The 21,062-nt window shown below is 43.1% G+C and overlaps 1 protein-coding gene across 2 annotated transcripts in view; it reads left to right on the top strand.

Moving 5' to 3' along the window:
* The window catches only part of LOC111865903 (mitogen-activated protein kinase kinase kinase 1), a 53,138-nt gene that overhangs the window by 10,372 nt on the left and 21,704 nt on the right, over positions 1–21,062 (top strand). For both annotated transcript variants that reach the window (XM_023854341.2, XM_023854342.2), the window contains exons 2-4: positions 10,527–10,740; positions 18,763–18,816; positions 20,664–20,783. In XM_023854341.2, coding sequence (XP_023710109.1) covers positions 10,527–10,740; positions 18,763–18,816; positions 20,664–20,783 — 388 coding nt within the window. The remainder of the gene's footprint in view (positions 1–10,526; positions 10,741–18,762; positions 18,817–20,663; positions 20,784–21,062) is intronic.

Below are 21,062 nucleotides of genomic sequence, written 5' to 3'. Positions count from 1 at the left end.
ATGCGAATTGAAAGCCGCCATCTATATGCTCACAAAGTCGCGTGCTCTTGTACTGTTGCTCAACAAACAAAACAAACTCCGTGACTTTAGTCCGCAAGCGAACTACACCGACCGGTATTCTTGCTGATGATCGGCGTAGCGTGTCCGATGTTGTGCCATTTGTCATGAGTACAGCTCTCCGAGATGAGTTCACGATATCTACTGAATGCAAGATATATCTATGACTGTAAGGTAAATTTGTCCCTGTGCTTAACTCATTAAGCACTAAGCCATGAGGAAGCGGCCTCCGTAGTCTAGAGGTAACGTTCCCACCTCATGACTCGTAGTACGCGGGTTCAAATACCCGGCGGAGGTCGTCGAATTTTTAAGGGCGGAAAAATTCAGGGAACAAGTCCTCCGGGAGGGTCCCGTGTCGTAGCTTTACGGCACGTAAAAGAACCTCATACCTCCAAAGGAGGTCACTGAGCCAAAATTGCGGACGTTTCCCGCCCAACAGCAGTCACTAATACCTCCGGTAGATGGGGGAAGCATTATAGATACCTCGCAGCCAGTAGAGCCGGTCTCGCTGGCTGGGCGGGACTTATGGTAAGCACCAATACCGGTAGGATATAGAGACTGGTAGAAATCATAGAAGGAAGCACAATGGACCACTACAGGTCTCAGTGCATGGGGAAACCCACCCTCTCTAATAACTAACTAACTAAGCCATGAGGACATATGGGGGAGTGGATGTATAGATCCACATTTTTTTGACCTCGGCGCTAGTTGGAGGTGAGTAGTCAGCTTCACGCCCCGGCAGCTTTACCCCCGGTTAAGAGCCCCCGGTACCCATTGGATAGGAGGTTGGGTGGACCCCAGAGCCGGTCTGGACGACATGTAGAAGTGAAAATTCTTGACCCCACGAGGGCTCGAACTCCGACCCTTCAGTCGTCCAGCCAGTAGCCAGTCACTATACCGACTGCGCTATCCTGGCTCACAGGCCGTGCACTTTTATTTCCAACGCTTTTAGGACCTCTTACAGGACGCTTTGCCGCCTGTCATTTTTAATTCGCTTAGTGGTCCATTAATTTGGAAAAAGAAAGTGGTAGATGTAAAGTTCTTCCTGTGCTTAACTAATTAAGTACTACACCATGTAGGCGTATGGGAGAGTGGATGTGTAGATCCACGTATTAGATTTTACCGCTAGACCCCTTTGCAGCCTGACGTGTGTAAGCTAGTGTGCAATGGGCGGTTATATGCATATGTGTCTATAGATTTTAATCTTGTTTTGTTGAGAATTTTCATAGTTTTATTTTTGTAAAGATGTAAATAGCATTTGAAGCTGACGCGTCTCTAAGGCCCCCCCCCTCATGCACGCACGCACGCACGCACGCACGTACACAACAAGAAACTTGTATCTGTGCTGTTTTGTCCCTTGTACTTCTCTAGTAAAATGTGCAATTGGATCATCATGATGTGGTCCGTTCCTTGCAGCCACGCGTTCCGATTTCCATAGCGAGTCCAGTAGCGTGAGGTTCTGCAGATCGCCAAGATTGCAACATTTTCACTTGGCATTCGACCTCTCCATTCTGTTCGACCGTGACACATATTCACATTGGAACATCTGGTTTGGCAACGTGATTTATGTTCGTAAGACGAACTCTTTTAGTGTTTTCATGCGCACTGCCATTTGTAATTGGTTTGGCAACAAGAATATGGTGTACACATGTGATTCTGGAACTTAAATTTTGTTCTCTCTGTTCTGAAACCCATTAAGAATACTTCAGGTGTAAATACATATGGCCTACTATACTTCATTGTGTATGGATACATTTTAAAAAATAAATACTCCGAATACTCTGATATTGTCATTAATTTTTTTTTTTAAATTCGCTTAGTGGGTGGTGGAGTCCAACTGGGTCCACTCGGCACGGCGGCCACTGATTGGCCTATTGTAGCCTGCCCCGGGTGATTATGATGATAGAGAATTTGGTGGAATGAAGATTGGCAGTGGAAACCGAAGTACTCGGAGAAAATCCGCCCCAGCGCCACTTTGTCGACCACCAATCCCATTTGACCAGACCCGGGATCGAACCCGGGCCGCCGCGGTGGGACGCCAGCGACTAACCGCTTGATGTGTATGAACTAAAATGATGATCAAACGTAAAATGATAATCCGTAGGATCCCCCTGGAGTGAAATGAATTGGGAATGAAAACGATCATGGTCTAGTTTAAGGTAATTTCTGAACGTTGTCCTGGAAGTACTGACAGAAATTATGTAATTGCTTAGGGTAGCCGAACTCCCTGCTGAAATTATAAATAGTGACCTATCGAATACGAAGAATGAGGCCTTTATTTTCATTGGTTTGTTTATGCCCTAAAACATTGTTATTTAGGTGTCTGTTGCTACAGTAGCAACAGTAACTCTAAAGATTGGGCCGCGCCATAGCTAAGCGGTTAGTCGCTGGCTTCCCACCGCGGCTGCTCGGGTTCGATCCCGGGGCTGGTCAAGTGACATTTGTGGTGGACAACGTGGCGCTGGGGCAGGTTTTCTCCGAGTACTTCGGTTTCCCCTGCCAATCTTCATTCCACCAGTTGCTCCACAATCACCCTCACCTATCACCTGGGGCTGGTACAGTAGGCCAAAAGTGGCCGCAGTACAAAGGACTTAGTTCCACCCCACTAGCAATAAAAAAGCTAATGATGATGGAGACCTTGAAAATGATTCATATTGGGTAGAAGAGGGGAATGTGGATTAATCTCGCTGGAACGTTAAAGAAGGGCTCTTCATTCCACGGCAGACCCATAACATAGCCAGGCGGCGCAGAACATGCAGTGAAGTTGGCGGCAACCATTTTCAGCAACTTTTATAATGTAAAACAACGATAACATCCACTAAAACTTATGCATCCTCTCGGAAACTTTTCTGACCCTTAGTGCTAAAAGGAAACGTTTCCGGACTTGGGTGTATTAACGAATTACCAGATTAAACCCATCTATCTACCACATAGCGTTGTAACATACGAGGGTTGGAACTTTAATAGTGACAACTATTTATTTACAACTGATACAAAATAGATGCATGTTTCGAAGTTTTACTGTCCTTCAGTGTAGTCACCAGCATTGTGTACAACCCGTTGCCAGCGATATGGAAGTCGTAGGATACCTTTAGCAGTACCTGTTGTGTTGATAGTTCGAATGGAGCGGTCTGCTACCTGAAGAATTCTGGAAGAGTTCTGAAGCGAATGCCACGAAGTGGTTCCTTCATCTTAGGAATCAAGTCGAAGTCACACCAAGTCGGCATGCGGCCGAGCATTGACGTGCAAAATGATGGGTGGGTTCTGCAGAAAGTGTCGCCGCTTCTTTCTCAAAGCTAGTCGCAGGTTGTGTTCCAAAAATGAACAGTAATACTGAGCATTGACGGCCTGCTGTCGGGGAACGGTATGCGTTAGGATAACACCATCACAGTCATACACGAGAATCACCATAACTTTCACATTGCTGGGTTTCTGACGGACTTGATTTTTGTGGTGACCCGTAATGAAGCAATTCGTTCGATTGGCGTTTCATTTGTGGCTCGTACGATTTGGCCCATGTCTCATCCAGCGTAATGATACGGCGTAAGAAAGCCTCTCCTTCGCGCTCATAGCGCTCCAGGTGGTTACGAGCAGCGTCGAATCGTAGCCATTTCTGCATTTCCGTCAAATCGTGCGGAACCCGTTGTGATGCAGTTTTTCTCATGCCAAGGCGTTCCTTCAGAATGTGAAGCACAGTCGTATGCGCTAATCCTGTCTCTCGGGCCAGCTCACAAATCATCGATCACTCCAGTAACGCGGAAAGAGCATACACTTCTTCACTGACACTAGGACGACCTGGCCGACGCATGTCTGCCACATTTTGGCGTCCCTCGTTGAAGGCTTTTACCCACCTTGCCACTGTTCTGTAAGGCAATGCAGATTCCCCGCAAGCCTCTTGAAGACCCTGATGACACTGTCGTGCTGTACGGCCTCTGGCACATTCAGTCTTTATCCAACTCTGTTGTTCCTGTTTCGAAAACATCGTGAAAACACTACATTAGACCGCCGGCTAACACGAGGCTCTGTTCTTCTCGTCACTGCGCATGCGCGTCATGTGGGAAGGGAGAGTCCATTTGCTCTGAGGTAAGGTAGGTATGTAACTGACGTGTGGTATAAGCGACATTATTTGGTTTCGTTGCATGGCGTTTCTACAGCAGTGTTGCCACTATTAAAGTTCCAACCCTCGTATATTTATTTACATCCTGTAAAAAAGTAACGGTATCCCTGTAACAGGCCGTGGAGGCCCATAGGGCTGTGAGATGTTGAGGTTCCCACATTTTCTAGATAATCGGCTCATTGACGGCGGCAAGGTTGTCAATCCTACGCACCGGCCGCCCTTTACCCCCCAAGAATATTCCAAGAATGTTCCTGGTACCCATTTCTGTTAGAGGCTGAGTCGACCCCAGGGTCATAGTGCGGCTGAAAGAATTAGGTCAGTTGAAAAAAGAACCAATGACCTCATCGGGACCTGAACCCGCGACCTTCCGGCTTGTAGCATAGTGCCTCAACCAACTACGCTATAGCGTGCCCCATTTACATTCTGTATATACTCGAATATGTGAGCCGGGATAGCGCAGTCTCTATAGCGACTGGCTACGGGCTGGACGACCGAGAGGGGGGAGTTCGAGTCCCGGTAGGGTCAAGAACTTTCAGTTCTCCACGTCGTTCCAACCGGCTCTGGGGTCCGCCCAACCTCCTATACAATGGGTATCGGAGGTTCTTTCCCGGGGATAAAGCGGCCGAGGCGTGAAGCTCAGCACTCACCTCCAGTTAGCGCCGAAGTCAAGAAAATGTGGATCTATACATCCACTCCCCCATATGTCCTCATGACTTAGTGCTTAATGAGTTAAGCACAGGAACAACTATAGCTATATGCTAGAATATAATGGACGCCCCAGATTTGAAAGGTTACATTTAAGGCGCGTATTTATTTTACACATCAGTTATACAACATTGGTTATACAATAAATCGATGTATGAAACACTTTTGGAAATCATTCATTGAATATTCTGAAGTTGTACATCCACTAACAATTTTTCGGGCGGCATTTTGAGGAGAAGTATGTGAATTTATTCTGGGAAATACGGCACGAAAAACTGACCGCGGTCCGGAACATAGTTCTGTAGTTAAAAAACGGTTAAATTTGGAAAACATGTTTACTCATATAACGGACTGTTTCACCTTTCCCATCTACCGGAGGAATTGGAAACTACTTGGGCGGGAAACTTGCCTAATTTTGCTCAGAGGTCTCCTAGAGACATGAGGATCTATTACGTGCCGTAAATCTACGACACGGGACACACGGCTTGAAGTCCCTCCCGGAATTCCACGACCTCCGCCGGGTTTGAGCCCGTGTAACTTGAGTCATGAGGTGGGAACGTTACCACTAGACTATGGAGGCCCCTTTAGTATATATAGTATAAGTAAAGCAGCAGAACTCCCGACGCGGGCGCGCGCGCATGGGGCCTATATCATTTTTGTACCAGTGTACTCATTTGGGTTGTTTTAATGATTTCTTGTGCTACCTCTGATTTTGACATGGATAAAACTTTCAAGCGATATTGAAGTCAGTCGTAGAAATTCAAATTCAGATCTGGGTTTCAACCATGAATGCCAGAATGGACTCTGACCAGTAATCTCGTGAGCCAGTAAACATTTGCTCCATGTTTAGTAAAACATGAATTTCAAGGCACATCCACCAGGACCTAGTATTTGTGTCAGATTTCATGTTTATAAAACAAGACAAAAATGAAGAATGTTATATTTTAGCGTCCTGTTGCACTGACTCATGTCCATGATTTATGCTAACCGTCTTACAGTGCACACACTTTTTGACCTTACTGTTCTCTTTTGCACTACATGTTTCAGCACTAATGTGCCGTCTTCAGTTGCGTTTTCTCTATGCACGTCTAACTACTGCATTGCAGTATAACGCACGCAGTCACAGGAGCAAGACACAACATAGAGCACAATACACACATGAATGTAGGAAGAGTGCTCCCACAGAGGAGGATTGGCGTAATTCGCGTATTGAGATACGACGTAAGGATGACGAATCCTGAAAAGTTTTAATATTTAAAATCTATTATTATATATGACGAATATATATTTTAATCATTTTAGTATGAAGACATCAGGGCATGCATTACAGTAGTTAGACGTGCATAGAGAAAACGCACCTGAAGATGGCACATTAGTGCTGAAACATGTAGTGCAAAAGAGAAGAGTAAGGTGAAAAAGTGTGTGCACTGTAAGACGGTTAGCATAAATCATGGACAAAAATGAAGAAGACACGGAGGATTGGTGACACCTCCGCGCATTTGTAATCTCGGTATTACGAGTAGCTGAAGGTGAGCGGTCATTTAATATCCCGTCCAATTTGCCCGCAGGGAATGAGGCTCAGATACCAATGAAAGGAAGGCTGGGTGGGTCCCAGAACCTGCCTGGACGCTTCACAGAATAAGAATCTCTGCTCCCAGGGTCGTCCCGCCCGTAGTCCGTAACGTGTTGTTGCGACGAGTTTTCTTAGCGCTTCACATTGGGGTTTCAGTAAACAGAATTTAAAACACTGTAACTTTATCATGTTTTGGAGCAGTTATTTTCATTTTGTCTTTAGCCACTTAAGGCCTTGATGTCGGCTTCCCTGGCCCACTGCCACTGCACATAGTGTATCTGTTTTTGTATTCATTAACTTGCGTTCGCCAGTACGGAACGCTGTCCGCCGCTTCTAGCTCGTAGACCTCACCGAACTCACTTGTCTCTTCCTTCCAACCACTGCTGAGTAAAAGTTATGTTTCTAGAAATTCTCTGTGTACACACGAGAGACGAGACACAGCGATTCTGGAATGTTGTAGAAGAGGGGATTTCTGGAAACTTTTGAGAGGTATGCCCATACTGCCTTGTGGCCAGCCTCCACCCCGCACTTGGTCCTTGCGACAATACGTATACACCTGTATAGAGCTCGTTTGGCACAGGTAAAATGGCGAAGTATGGAGTGTATATTTTACAAGCGTGGTGGCAGCAAGTATTATAAATGACATAATGTAACCGTTCATTATAAGGCACATTATAATGAATATTTGATTAAGACTACTACGTTGTAAGCTTATGTCATAAGTTTGGATTAAGGAGATAGTCACGTTCTTAGGGCGCGTCCACATTATTCGTGCTCGTCCGGAGACTCGTCTGGCTTTTACTTGTGCTCGTAAATCTTCGTCCACACTACTTCAGTTGCTCGCCAGGCTTCGGCGCGTGAGGATCCGTATATTTACTCTTAGCGCGTATAGGCTGTGGTCGTATTTTAATTTATTGGCTATAGTTTTTAAATTAAAAATTAAAAATTTGCTTGTCTCGTGACTTGTCATATCGTCCATATTACTCGCGAGCATAGCGAGTCACACGAGCACGAGTAATGTGGACGCGCCTTTACATTCAGAACGCGACATAGGGTCATTCTTGCTGTGTGAACAAGATGCAGCCACCTGCAACAGAGCTTTGGTGACGTGATGTTGGACATCTAAGGCGAGCAGTAAACAAAAAGTAGGTTGGCCTGATACCCACACTAAGCTTATTATTATTTCAAGGAGCTGTCAAAAGTGTCATTTGTGTTTTAAGGACCAAAATCGCTTAGCAAATCCGTCCAATTGTGAAATGCAAAGTTTTGATACCTCCAAGTTTTTGAACTATGCCAATAAGCCGTGTTTGAGGGAGACAGCTTCTGGTGAAAGCTGAGGCTCTGAGAAGTTCGTTGCATCAGAACGGATCAGTTCCAAAAACACTCTGGTTTCGACTTCGAAAGCATTCGGACGCCAAATCCGCGTTCCACAGGATTGCCAATTGACTTGTTAGACTGTCTTGCATACTGAATTATTAAGTGGTCGTGGTGTAACTTTCGACTATAAATTCAACTTAAAATCTCTCGTAAAATATTTAACGTTATTAAAGTGGATCTGTAGTCATTTGTAGCAACCACTGTTTTCGTTTGTGTGTTTGCTCCTTCTGCCCTGCTATAGGAAGGCTCGTTAAAACCCAGGGACTGACCCAAGCCTGAGCTAGCCATCCTGCTGCATATCATTACCAGAAGGTATCCTACAAATTTGTGGCCACCACTGCCTGGTGACTACTGGCGCCCAAACAGTTCCTTCATCCATCCCAACCAATCATATCGACACCCACGGAAGGGAAAGAGGTAAAGATAAACCGAGTGCAGGAGAGTTCTGCAATCACGGACATAGCGGCGAACTAACCTGTTGCAAAGGGCCGCGCCATAGCTCAAGCGGTTAGTCGTTGGTTTCCCACCGCGGCGGTCCGGGTTTGATCCCGGGTGTGGTCAAGTGGGATTTGTGGTGGACAAAGTGGCGCTGGGGCGGGTTTTCTCCGCCTACTTCGGTTTCCCCTGCCAATCTTTATTCCACCAATTGCTGCACGATCACCCTCACCTATCATCTGGGGCTGGTACAATAGGCCAGAAGTGGCCGCAGTACAAGGGACTTAGTGACACCCCACTAGCAATAAAAAAACTTGCTGCAAGGGTTCACTTAAGCTGTATTCATTCTCGTCCGTCACACTAGTTAAATATTATAGAATGATTTGACAACACCGTCCAGTGTGACTCAAAATGTGTATATACGAGTATATATACATATATATGATGCCTTTACATGTTTCGGTCAGTTATGACCATCTTAAAAAGCAAATTAACAACACGTTGAGGAAACTGCTATAACCGCTCACTTCGTTGGGCCCTTTGCGTTGGTTGCCCTTATCACCGTCCTCCCTTGATCCTACGTTGTGCTCCACTTATCACCGTACTCCCTCTTCTCGTGGGTGTCGAGAAGTTAGGTGGGAAGGGAGGAGAATTGTGGTTGTTGGTGCTGGTAGGCGAGAGTTCGCTTCCTGTACACCCTTAGGTGTCTCGCAGGTAGGTAAAGACGGGAGTATCTGGGTTCTGCCCTGTAACTGGTAGAGGTGAGTTCTTATCTCGGGGTCTTACACGGGCCTGGCTCAGGCAGGGCAGGAAGAACCTTACGCTATAATCACATACACCACTTCAGACTTCTGCACTTAGAAATTATTTAATTCACTTCCTTTCACTGAATATTACGGAAACTAATGTTTACACTTAATTGTATTTAACATGTAATACTGTCTTTTCTGAAGGAACGTAGTTGGAAATTTGAGACTGACTTCGCCGAAAGTTGGATGAAGACTCCTTGAGGTGGAATGCACTCTTCCTGAATCCTGAGGTCCACGAACCCCAGACTCCAAGAGAAATCCACTCCTCCTCCTTTGCCATTGGTTAAGTTTCCAAACAAGGAGGTTCCCTAAATTTGTTAATTTCCAATCATGTTGCTTTGCTAAGTGATTCTGGCAGATGCTGACCTGACGCTAAAGTTGACAGCAGCTTGATGCATTACGATCAGGGTATGAGGCTCCGGCCGTCCCACTTTTAAGTTATCGCTGTTCCGAGCTGTCAGCTCTCAAATTCTCAAAGACTTTCCGACTTTGCTGAAACTGCCAGAATTCCAGGAAAGTACCAGATGTTACTTCCTGTCCACATAGCAAAACTTGAACTATGTCCCTTCTGCTTGTAAGAGTTGGCTATCTGCCGGATTCTCTTGTATTTACTTGAAATTTACTTAATATAGGTATAATTAATACACAATAGTCCACCAGTTAGAATGAACGGGTACACTGCTATTGAATTGATCATAGTACATCAAGTTGAATCAGAGTTTTATATGAAGATTTTAATTAAGATAAAATGTGGTTGAGTTAAAAATTATTAAACTTCTTAATATTTAAAATCTTAAAGCGCTAAGGTTGGTGTGTTTGTGCCTCTTTATCATCGAAATGTGGGATGATATTGCCATCCCTTGAAGTCCGGGCAGTGTTTTTTCCCTTTATAAAAATTTGGTTAAGAATCTGTGTTGTTAAGTTGTTTATCCTTTCGTTGTGTGTTCAGGCTCAACCACAGGTACGCATCCCTCGCATAAAATGCTACCGCACTGTATTTGATAGAATGCCTAGGTATTATGTGTAGTACCTAGGCAACGTGTGTTATGAAGGTAAAGCTGACCCTGCGCATAATTTATTAAACACTACGCCATGAAGACGTATATACCCACGTTTTCTTGGCATCGGCACTAGTTGGAAGTGGGTAGTCAGCTTCACGCTTCGGCCTCGTTACCCCGGGGGGAAAGAGCCCCAGGTACCCATTGGATAGGAGGCTGGGTGGGCCCCAGGTTCGGTCTGGGCGACATAGAGAAGAGAAAATTCTTGACCCTACCGGCACTCGAACCCCGACCCCTTGGTCGACCAGCCCGTAGCCAGTCGCTATATCGACTGAGTTACGAAAGAAATGACCCTTGCCTGTAGCACATTTATTGATATGCTCGCAACAATTGAAGTGTAGAGTTTGGAGAATAAATACACATTCAGTATTTTTTTCTTGAACTGATGTTTGTAGGCGGCTGTGGATGGGTTCAGGGGGGAGTGGCGAAGTGAGGAGCAAGATGGATGCTGCCGCTACAGGGCCATGTTGCCTTGATTTCGACCTCGACTCACTGGACGAAGAGTTGGGTAGCTGTAACCCAGCTACGAGGATGGACAGACCTGACAGTACCAGGTTCAGGATTCGGAAAGGCAACACTGCAGATACTATTTCCAGAAGAGGACCCATGGTGAGTGCCAGTATGCTGTAATCTTCCTGTGTGCAGAATTACCCTCGAGTTGTCTATATGTCAGCGTTTACTGAAAAATTTCTGTTCGTGGTACCCATGAGTGCTCATACTGGATGAATGTCTTGGTATCATACCAATGAATTTGCAGATTCCGGTTTGGATAACACGCAGACCAGCGGCAGGCAGAAGTCGCTAAATGCTGGCCATTATACCAGACCCAGACAATTTTTAGTCGGCAAGATCCGCATATTTTTGCAGTTGCGATTTTTTCTGCCACTTCCCCTTTTTAGCGAAGTATTGGCATTCTGCAGTCATCAAAACCCAGACATGTAGCAGAGTCTCAAAAGTGATTTTCAGTCACCATACGGGAATACTAAATGTTCCGTGCAACCGATGTCCACATAAATTAGCAACTTTGCAAGCTGTTTTTGTTTTACTGACCTCCGTAAGTTGTAATAGACTCCCGAGATTTTTCTCGCATAAAAGTTGACACTTCAGAATTCATGATCAATTTTTCTGTCATGGGATTGTCTAATTTGACAGAGTTGCGAAATTTTGTTTTATAATTTATGTAACAACGTTGTCAGTAACTCAGACCATATAGCGTGGGATGATTGAATGATATTGATAATGAATAGGAAGGAAGCGGCCGTAAGATAATTTGAGGTACTGTCGCGGCGCTTGCTTGGAGAGACGGAGGATAACCGCAAAAAATATCAGGATAGTCAGTGTTCCGGCCGAGAATCGAAAAGGATACCTTCCCAGTAGAAGTCAAGAAAGTTACTGCTTGAGCCAGCTTGCTGCAAAGATGTTTGCTGCATCGAGCTGTTCTCATTATATTGCAGGGTCTCCAAATTGTCCTGTCTCAAATCCACCCATTTTATGAGTCGTTGCTGTTTTTTCCCCCCTACGAATCTTCGTTTTAGTAGAGTAGTTACAGACATTTTAAGTCAATAGCTAGATGCCTAAGACTTTCTAATACATGAAATCCCAATGTTTGATAAGTAATTCAAATTTAACTTAGTAAACTCCGTTATTTTCTTAGCGCTGGCCGATATACGTGCGATGACCCACATACATAGTAGTCAGACTTTTGCCCGCCCTCTCGGCTGCCCAGTCCTGTTTCTCCCGAACTGGACGTCGTAGAAAAACGGTAAATATAAACAATCTGCTTGTTGAGGAAACGGCTGGAAATTTATTAATTTTGCTGTTACTTGTATGGGTTCGAGTCTAAATCAAATTCTTTCCCATCTTTTCCTCCACAAGGAAAGCATTGGGAACGTGGCGAGAGTGGATGGGCAATATTCATTCAGTCTGCTTTTACCGGTTCTCACGGTCTCTCCGCTTGCAAATTTCTTATATTTTTTCAGTCTGCTTTTACCGGTTCTCACGGTCTCTCCGCTTGCAGATTTCTTATATTTTTTCTTCTACCCTGAAGATTGAGGCGATACGTTCCTCCGAAACGTCGGTTAACACCACATATACACGGTGCCAAATCTCAGAAGACTGCTTTCTTCATAGTCACCGCCGTGAAAGCCTCAAATCTTAAATATTCATACAGTCTGTAGTTTCAGAACTGCAGTTTTATGTAAGAGTACATAGAGAGGCAGTTTTAGTGCGGGAATAGTCAGAATTATACGACCTGCACTACAAGAATTTTATTCTGAAGGTCACGAAAGTGACACGGATGAGTGCGAGAACCTGAGGACATTAGAAGTAAGTAACCACCACGCAAAGCAAAAATTATTTATCAAATTGCAATGCAGATTTTGCTGCATGGACACGCTGGTATAATACTCGTACATATTATACACAAGACATTATGATTCACATTCTCGACCTCAAGTGTAACAAAAATACGACAGTTGTAAGCCCACTAGTGTAAGCTTGTACAGGATGTCCGGATGAATGGTATCCAAAATAAAATAATTATATCTCAGAAAGTTTTTATTATACACATTTATGGGTTACGCCATTACAAAGGGAATCTATCAAAGGCTTTTCTGAGTATATAACTTTCTCAAAATTCAAATTGGGCTCCCTTGGTGCCACGACAAATATCCAGACCATCCAGTATATTTGGTGTTACCATAGCCACAGCGTCACTTATGCGGGCTTTCAGGTGTTTCAGGTCGTTGATCTTAACCTGGTAGACAATGTTCTTCAAATAACCCCACAAGAAAAAATCCAGTGGGGTTAAATCTGGCGACTCAGGAGGCCAAGCGATTGATCCACTTATGCCGATCTATCTCCCAGCCATCACTCTGTCCAAGTGATTCCTAACATGGTGGCAGAAATGTTGCGACGCATGCGCGTAAGCCGGGAATGGGGAAAAAAAAGCTTGCAGGGTTTTCATTTTCGTTGACATAAACCGGATACGTGTATGACAATTATTTTCCGATATATATATATATATATTTATTTATTTATTTTGGGTACCTTTCATCCGGACACCCGATATATTGGATATCCTGAAATGTTCTGTCTTATGCGATATAATACCGTGTAGTCCTATGAAAGTCAACTGACCTTTCGGAGTAACGTGTCGCCGCCATCTTCATGGCTGAAGTGTAAGTTAAGTAAACCAAATGAAGCAGGCACGCTCACCATTTCACCATTGTCTAGTAAGAAGGATAAGTGATAACTGTACCAATACATACATTTTAATGTTTAAGGTTGTACAGTGATGTAGGAAGGATTGCAAAGAACATTATCCGCATGAAACGAAGAGAAATGTAGTCAGTGTTCGGGCGAGCAGCTGCACGCTGCTTGTAAATCACAACACGAATAAGCATCTTCATTATATGGGTACTTTTCCTGCCAACGACTCTCGTCTTACCTACACTAGCAGTTGGGTTTCAATTTCACATCTTCCTATTTTATTATGTGTTTATTTCAAGCCTGTGAAGGTAAAGTCCCCGTGCTTAACTAATTAAACATTACGCCATGAAGGCGTATGTGGGAGTGGATGTATAGATCCACATTTTATTGACCTTGGCACTGGTTGGAGGCGAGTGGTCAGCTTCACGCCCCTGCCGCTTTACCCCCGGGGAAAAAGCCTCCCTTACCCATTGGATAGGAGGTTGGGTTAACCCCAGAGCCGGCCTGGACGATTTAAAGAAGAGAAAATTCTTGGCCCTACTGACCCCTTGGTCGTCCAGCCCGGAGCCAGTCGCTATACAGACTGCGCTACTCCGGCTCCTATTTCAAGTTTGTATCAGTAAGAATTATAATCGTTTTTAAAATGTCATTAAAATGCTCCGATTTTAATGCAGGACAATTCCGAGAGTTTATCAAACGCAGTAATGATTCAGGCAAGGGTTGTGGAAGGTAGCAGGATATATAGTGAATCTCCTAGACAGCGCTTCCTTGAAGCGCTCATCTTGTTGAGGGTCTTGGAATAAAGAGTACCGTTAAGACATTAACAATGAATCTCTTCTCTGATTGGATAGCGCTTTCATACAGGCCACATTCGATTCCTTTTAGTTCTTACCTGCTTGCCATTGTTCAACTTCTTCACATCTAATTCGACTCTGACCGTTGTATAGTACGTTATTTTATGACGCACTGTCAGCCGTAAACACTTCGAATATCGAATGAGCTGTCCTAGCATGGTTATGAATAATCAGCCGATTGGGACGTAATATGAAGTGGCTGTGGCCTATTTAAATCACTGTTTTTGTAATGGCCTGTGCTGAGGAAGATGGAATCCCAGAAATCACGTTGGATACCGCTCGAATGCTTGGCAGGGCCAGTACCGCTGTGCTAACCCGCTTGATAAATTCTCAGCGCTTTGTACTCGTACAGTTGATAAAGGCGAAGCAGCGTAAGAAACACGAAGCTAGTATCGTTACACGTGATTGGAAGGCGGCAAACAGACTTCTAGTAAATATTTCGATGTCCATGGAAGTATCCGAATGATACGTAAGTGATGTTACCTCGAGCCCCAAGGTGGCAGCACAAAACATATGAACGCACAAAAGATGTATAAAATTGCCGCATCAGTCGCAGACGCGAAGCATAGGAAGCGAAGCTAGGATAACAGTCCCAAATAATGAACCATTCTTATACCACTCCGAAGCTCAGTATCTGTTTACAGGTAAATATCAGTTGCCGCAATCATTACAGATATATTAGAAAAGCAAACAGTGATTAACAATAGGCGTGTAGGTATGTCTCCAACAAGAACAAAGCTTTATCGGCAAGGTTATGTCATAATTCGTGTACACAGCAGAGACATGCTAACATGGAAGTTTAATTTAGGTACCACGTACAAATGTCGGGCAGCATATGACTGTCGCATACTGAGGTCGGCGTCGGTTGAGCTGTGGCCGCTTTTAAATTATCTTGGCGATTGCCACACCGGGGAAAGGCGGAATCCCAGAAATCACTTCAGACATCTCGGATGCGGGCACGGCCATTACCGCAGTGCTAACCCTCTCGATGAATTCTGAATGCCGTATAGGGTTGATAAACTTTTAAGTAAATCGTTAAAGTTGTCCCTTTACTTAACTAATGAAGCACTACGCCATGAAGGCGTATAGGGGAGTGCATGTATAGACCCACATTTTCTTGACCTCGGCATTACTTGGAGGTGAGTGGTCAATTTCACGCCTTGGCTGCTTTACTCCCGGGAGAGAGCCCCCGGCACCCAGTAGACAGGAGGTTGTGTGAACCCCAGAGCCTGTCTGGACGACGTGGAGAATAGAAAATTCTTGAACCTACCGAGCCCCGAACTCTGACCTCTCGGTCTTCCATCCCGTAGCTAGACACTATACTGGCTCCCAAAATATTAATTAGCTTAAATACGAAGGTGGTTGGTACCCGCACAGTCTTAGAGAATTGTTGACGACGCTTTGTTCGAACTAATGGGTTATAAGGCCGCATATAATATGGAGAGATTATTATAAACCGAGAGGAAGAAGTAAGGACATGGAAGTAAGCAGTTATGGCATATTTGAAGGTCGTGTTACGGATGACGCTGGAATTGACTGCTTGAGAATTGGGCCTCTCCGTGAACAAGTTGTAGAGCCTACAGACGTTAGGCGGAGTTGTAGGAAGACCAGTAGCAGTGTGAGCAGCACAGCGATGCCATATCTCGAGCCGTTGTAGAACATTGCCCGCGGATAAAACATACCATGCTTCTTGGTAAGGCTCAAGATCTACGTTATAGAGCTACGTATCTTGAGTGTTGGAGCAACATTGTAGATAGAAGACACTCGCGATTGGAATCACGAAGGAAACAAAGACGAGTGTTAGTTTCGCTTATATTCGGCGCTGTAAGTCGAGTCTCCAAGTGTTTCCACTTCTGCAGTAATTGAAAAATTTCAGATACGTGGGTCGCAGTATATCTAGATGCAGTTTTGGGTTAGTTCATGCCGCCGTTTCAGCTACATTGTTATCATGCTCTCCTTATTTTGAAAAAAAAAAATAAAAGTAGACGTATGCGATCTTCATCCTGTCTAAATGTCCATGTGTCCCCTATCGGCTTTTTAACCGATCTTTATGAAACTTAATATGGATATCACGGTACCTGAGTCCATCTCAGTGGCATGCTTCTTCAGTCTCATCAGTCTGTGTCGATGTGTGTATCGTTGCTAGGTAACGGCTCGGTGCACACCTTTCCACTGCAACGAATACACGAAACAAAGAATTGTTTTACGTTTCGTTTTTTATGCGATCGGTGTATTATCAAAGGAAAATCTGTGGGCCTGTGTATTCCCCTGTCGTTGCAAGGTAATGACTCGGTATACACGTTCCAGCGGCAACGAAGAATTGTTGAAGGCGTCGTTTTCTATGCGGTCAGGTTGAGAACAAAACGTAAGCAATTTTGAAAGCACATTCAATTCCACATTAAATTTGATTAAATATCTTAAATTTCTCTGAGATCCTTGGGAGAGGTTCATTCGTACTCTTGTAAAATGTTATATCTCTAGAATTACAGTCTTCATGAAATACTTTCAGTTCAGGCATCGAACCAAAATACGGATACTAATTGTTCCTTTTAAGTCAGAAGGTGTCCCAGTTACGTTCATACAGGAGGCAGGACAAACCGGAAAGGCGCTATGAAGTTTGGAAACTTCTATATGGCATTTACTTTTTATACTTCCTCCACCAAAGAACAGTAAAATTAATGTCACGTTTAATTTTGTCTCTGTGAATGCGGCCGCCTTGAAATACATATAATCCCGTCTGAAACACCTATAGAGCCCATAACATGCTTGGATATAGTGAAACGTACCGAGTATTAACGAAGATTTAAAAGAACCTACGTGAAAAGTACAAGTGTTTCGAACTGTTTTTACGGCGTTTAGGAAAAACACATTCCTTTCAAGTCGGGGTGCTATAGGCGATGGACGGCGGGAGATGGCTGATCTGAAAATTATGCGCGCGATGAAATACATAAAAAATATTGAAAACAAAAATCAGTTCACAAGGGAATTGAAGAAGTTACTTATTCAGAGGTGCTGTTACTAAACGAAGGACTATTTGAACGATGACTTCTCGAATATTGGCTACTGATATAAGCAGAAGTATGTAGTATATAATGTATAAAATGTTGTATATCTTATATAATTTTTTAGTATTAAGATTGTTGTAATTTAATAATGTCTATTAGCTGAAAGACTTGTCCTATATCATTGTACACGTATCATGATGTACAGGATTAATAAAATGAATGAAATAATGCGTGGAACTCTTATACTCTCGATTTCGCCTGCAACATGTTGTTTAGACTCCAAGCGGTACAACTATGTCGTTGAAGTTGCCGAACTATCGCGGCGGTTTTATAGCAACGGCTTTACAGAGAATGGTCGTGAAAATGAATCTCGCATGCGTATGACGAATGGATACTGACAAACCAAGTACATTATTTTGTGGAAAATAAAATTGTATTTATTCTGATACTTATATTATTCGACCTACAGTTGTTAGTTCTTGTAAGATGCGGTTAGTAATCACAACGTAAACAACGACATTCCCTACAGAACGGACAATACTTTGTAAGATGAGGCACCGACTGAATAATTGACATTAATATTACTACATCTACATCACGAGCCTCCAATAACAGTTTATTATATATACACAAAATATAGAATACTCCATTTAGTCCGTGTGAACACAACAAAATCACAAAAAGCAACGACTGACTCGATGATGTGAAGCATCAATCGAAGAATTTTATTCTTGTTTTATTCTATAACTTTTGTTTAAATAATCTAATTTATTGTATTTTTATGCCAAGTATTTTAATGCATATAATATTATTGTATCCAATTTTATTAGTACTGCAGTTCAGTGGTGTATACAGTATATGTTAGCCATGTATTTGCCTGATGATGGCTTTTAATAGCTGAAACATGTAGCAGAGCCAAACTAGGCACTGACCTTGATATAGTTGTGGTGTGATGGCTTTAATAAAGAAATTGTATATTATAGCACAACAGGATGCATGAAATGAAAATTACTTCATAAATCCCTCCCATCACGCACACCAACACAGCAGCCTCTCAAATTGTTCAAGTAATAACCTAAATATTATTTGAATGCCTAAACAGATTATCATAAAGCATTGTAAATAAATCATGCTGTCTGAGGCAATAACAACAGCCTACTTCATAAATTCATCCTATCAGTAATACCAGCGCAGCAACTTCCCAAATGGTTGAGGTAATAACTTTAATCTTACTTAAATGCCTTGAGTTAATCATTATGAAACTTGGCTCTGGCAACGGCATTGCCACTTTGATTGTATTGTTACATTCACAGTTCTAGTTGCATAAGAATTGCATTCATGTTGTTTTATTGACTTCATTGCACATACTACATTTTTTTGCATGTATCAGATACTGAAATTATAGTGAAGGACAAATATGTAGTCAGGACTTGGCAGAACTTCTTGCATTTACAGTATTTCAGTTAATAATCCAAACTTCCGTGCAATACCAGTTATTAACTCCTGGATATAGATTATTTTGCCGTTTTTGTACATTGTTTAATGTATTTGCGTTGTTACAGATTGCTCGTCACCCAGTGATGGGTTTGTCAGGAGTGACTGAACATTCTGCACAGGTAAGTCGAGTATTATGTTGGATCAGGATGCATCCTTCTTTCCTTTTACTTCAGTGCACTAACAACTTTGGTTTTTGCAGCATTTTTTGGATACATTATTCATTAATGAGGTTTAATTTATTGGTTTGCTTTGTTGTGATAACTCAGTCAGTGAAGTGACTTCCTGTGGACTGAATGTCATGGGGTAAATTCCCAGCAGGCAACAAGAAATTTTGTTTTCACTACCATGCCAAGACTTGCTCAGAGGTTCACAAGTTTGCTTACTGTTCATTGGATACAGGGGATATTTCTCCTTTGAGAAAAGCAGTTGGAATATTAAGATTACCACTCACCTCTGCCTTACACTATGCATAACATTTTTTTAAAGGGTGCTCAAACACAATTCTTCAGAAACATGTTTTCTATCCCATGCGAGTCTTGTCTGCTCATGGTTACATGTTCCAGTTGCAGACATTGGATAAATATGATATGAAGCTTTGATTATTGTACCAGATAAGTGAGACTCTAGGGAATTGACATTTGTTCTGCCTTGTAGTTTATGGAATCTGTATTCAGACACCACAGTAATCATACTGCATTTGGGTTTTTAGTGTTCTCATGAAGTTGTTGGTGTATTTTTACACAAAATATGTGTATTTGAGGGAGCTTGCTGTGTAGCCAGTGGAAAACATTACATGATGCTGTATTGGACTCAATTATAATGTTTAACGGTATTTTTGTATTGACACAGATGCTGGTTGGCTGATGTGGCTAGTGGGATGGCATTTTATCAGGGGATTTTGTTTTAGATTACATTGGAATTTTCTGTTCCTAGGTCACTGGGTGGGTAGTATGTAGAGGGATTTTCTGCATATTTAAGCAAATTCAGCAATGTTACCAATGATTACAAAAAGCTTCAAAGTTATGGGAAGCGTGACCCCAGAATAACAGCCAAGCATAATTGTTGCACCAATTACAGGAAAATATTACTGTGAAAGGCAAATTGCTTTAAATAATAGCTGCTATATTGTGAATGTCTTAGTACAAGGACTGATGCTAGTGCGTCGGACATCCACATCCTTATACATTTATTGCTAGGTGGCGTGCTAACCAATGGGCATTGGAGCTGCCATGGTGAGTGCTGATTGGGTAGTTCTTGCTTCACTGCAGGAAGCTCCCAAATCACCCCCGCGCTCCCGTGGAGATGGTTGCTCAGATGCTGAAGCGAGTGGGGAAATGGATGTGGCGGCAGGAACGCGTAGTTTGTATGGTGGGCCGTGGCAGTGTGGCAGGTGATGTTATGGTCGCTTTTGCATAGACCAGGGGCTTTTGAAGGTGTTCTTGCTGTCAGTCCCATTGAGGATGTAGGCCTGCTTGACCCTATCAGTTGATATGGTGACGGACCTGCCACGCACCAGGAGTTGCAGTGTTCTCGTTATGTAAGCATAGGTGTGACTAATGCTAGCATGTTGAAGCTGCCATGGTGAGAGCTAATTGGGTAGTGCTTCGCTGTGGAAGGCTTCCGCATGACGTTGACATGATTAAAACCAAATGAAAGAAACACACTTCTCAGTTGATTTGGCATGCCTGTAGCATGTGTGTATTGCAAGGAAACAGACTGACATGCTTTCTGCATTATGTAAAGAAACAACTTTAACAAAAATCTTTCTGTGGGTGTTATTAATTTGTTCAGTCTGTATACCTTCTCATATTATTTTATTGATTTTTTTCCCATTGGGTCACAGTGAAAGATGGTGGTCATATTGTCAAAGGTTTGAAACCCTGGTTTAGGCCATCACAATGGCTTGTTAAAGACTGTTGTTGCTTGAGAGCTGAACAACTTTCAGCTTTGACGTGTTTTGTTGCAGGCATTAATCAAAACAGCCTGCCCTCCACCCCGATGCTGCAGGACCCCTCCTCCTATTGAAGGTAATGGGAAGGGGGAGGGGTGTCACATGAGAAGGAGATCACCCAGTATTCCTCGATCTGTAAGTGCAGTATTTTCATTTTAATGTCTCTTAAACTACAGGGACTTTTCTTCAATACAGCCTGACTTGGTTGTGCATACTTCTGTGTGATGTACAGTTCAGAAGGTCCCTAATTAAATCTGTTAACTAAGTAATTTGACTGTGTGTTTTATTCTTGTCTTCATTCTCTTCAACTCCTAAGCTGTTTGCCCTGTTTCCCCTTGTAATAACCAGAGATGTTTAAAATATTATTAATCTTAGGCAGTTGCATGAAGCAGTAATCTCGCCATCATTTTCAAG

This window comes from Cryptotermes secundus, unplaced genomic scaffold (assembly GCF_002891405.2).
Source record: "Cryptotermes secundus unplaced genomic scaffold, Csec_1.0 scaffold1754, whole genome shotgun sequence".
Lineage (NCBI taxonomy): Eukaryota > Metazoa > Arthropoda > Insecta > Blattodea > Kalotermitidae > Cryptotermes > Cryptotermes secundus.
This window is presented reverse-complemented; position numbering and strand designations above follow the sequence as displayed.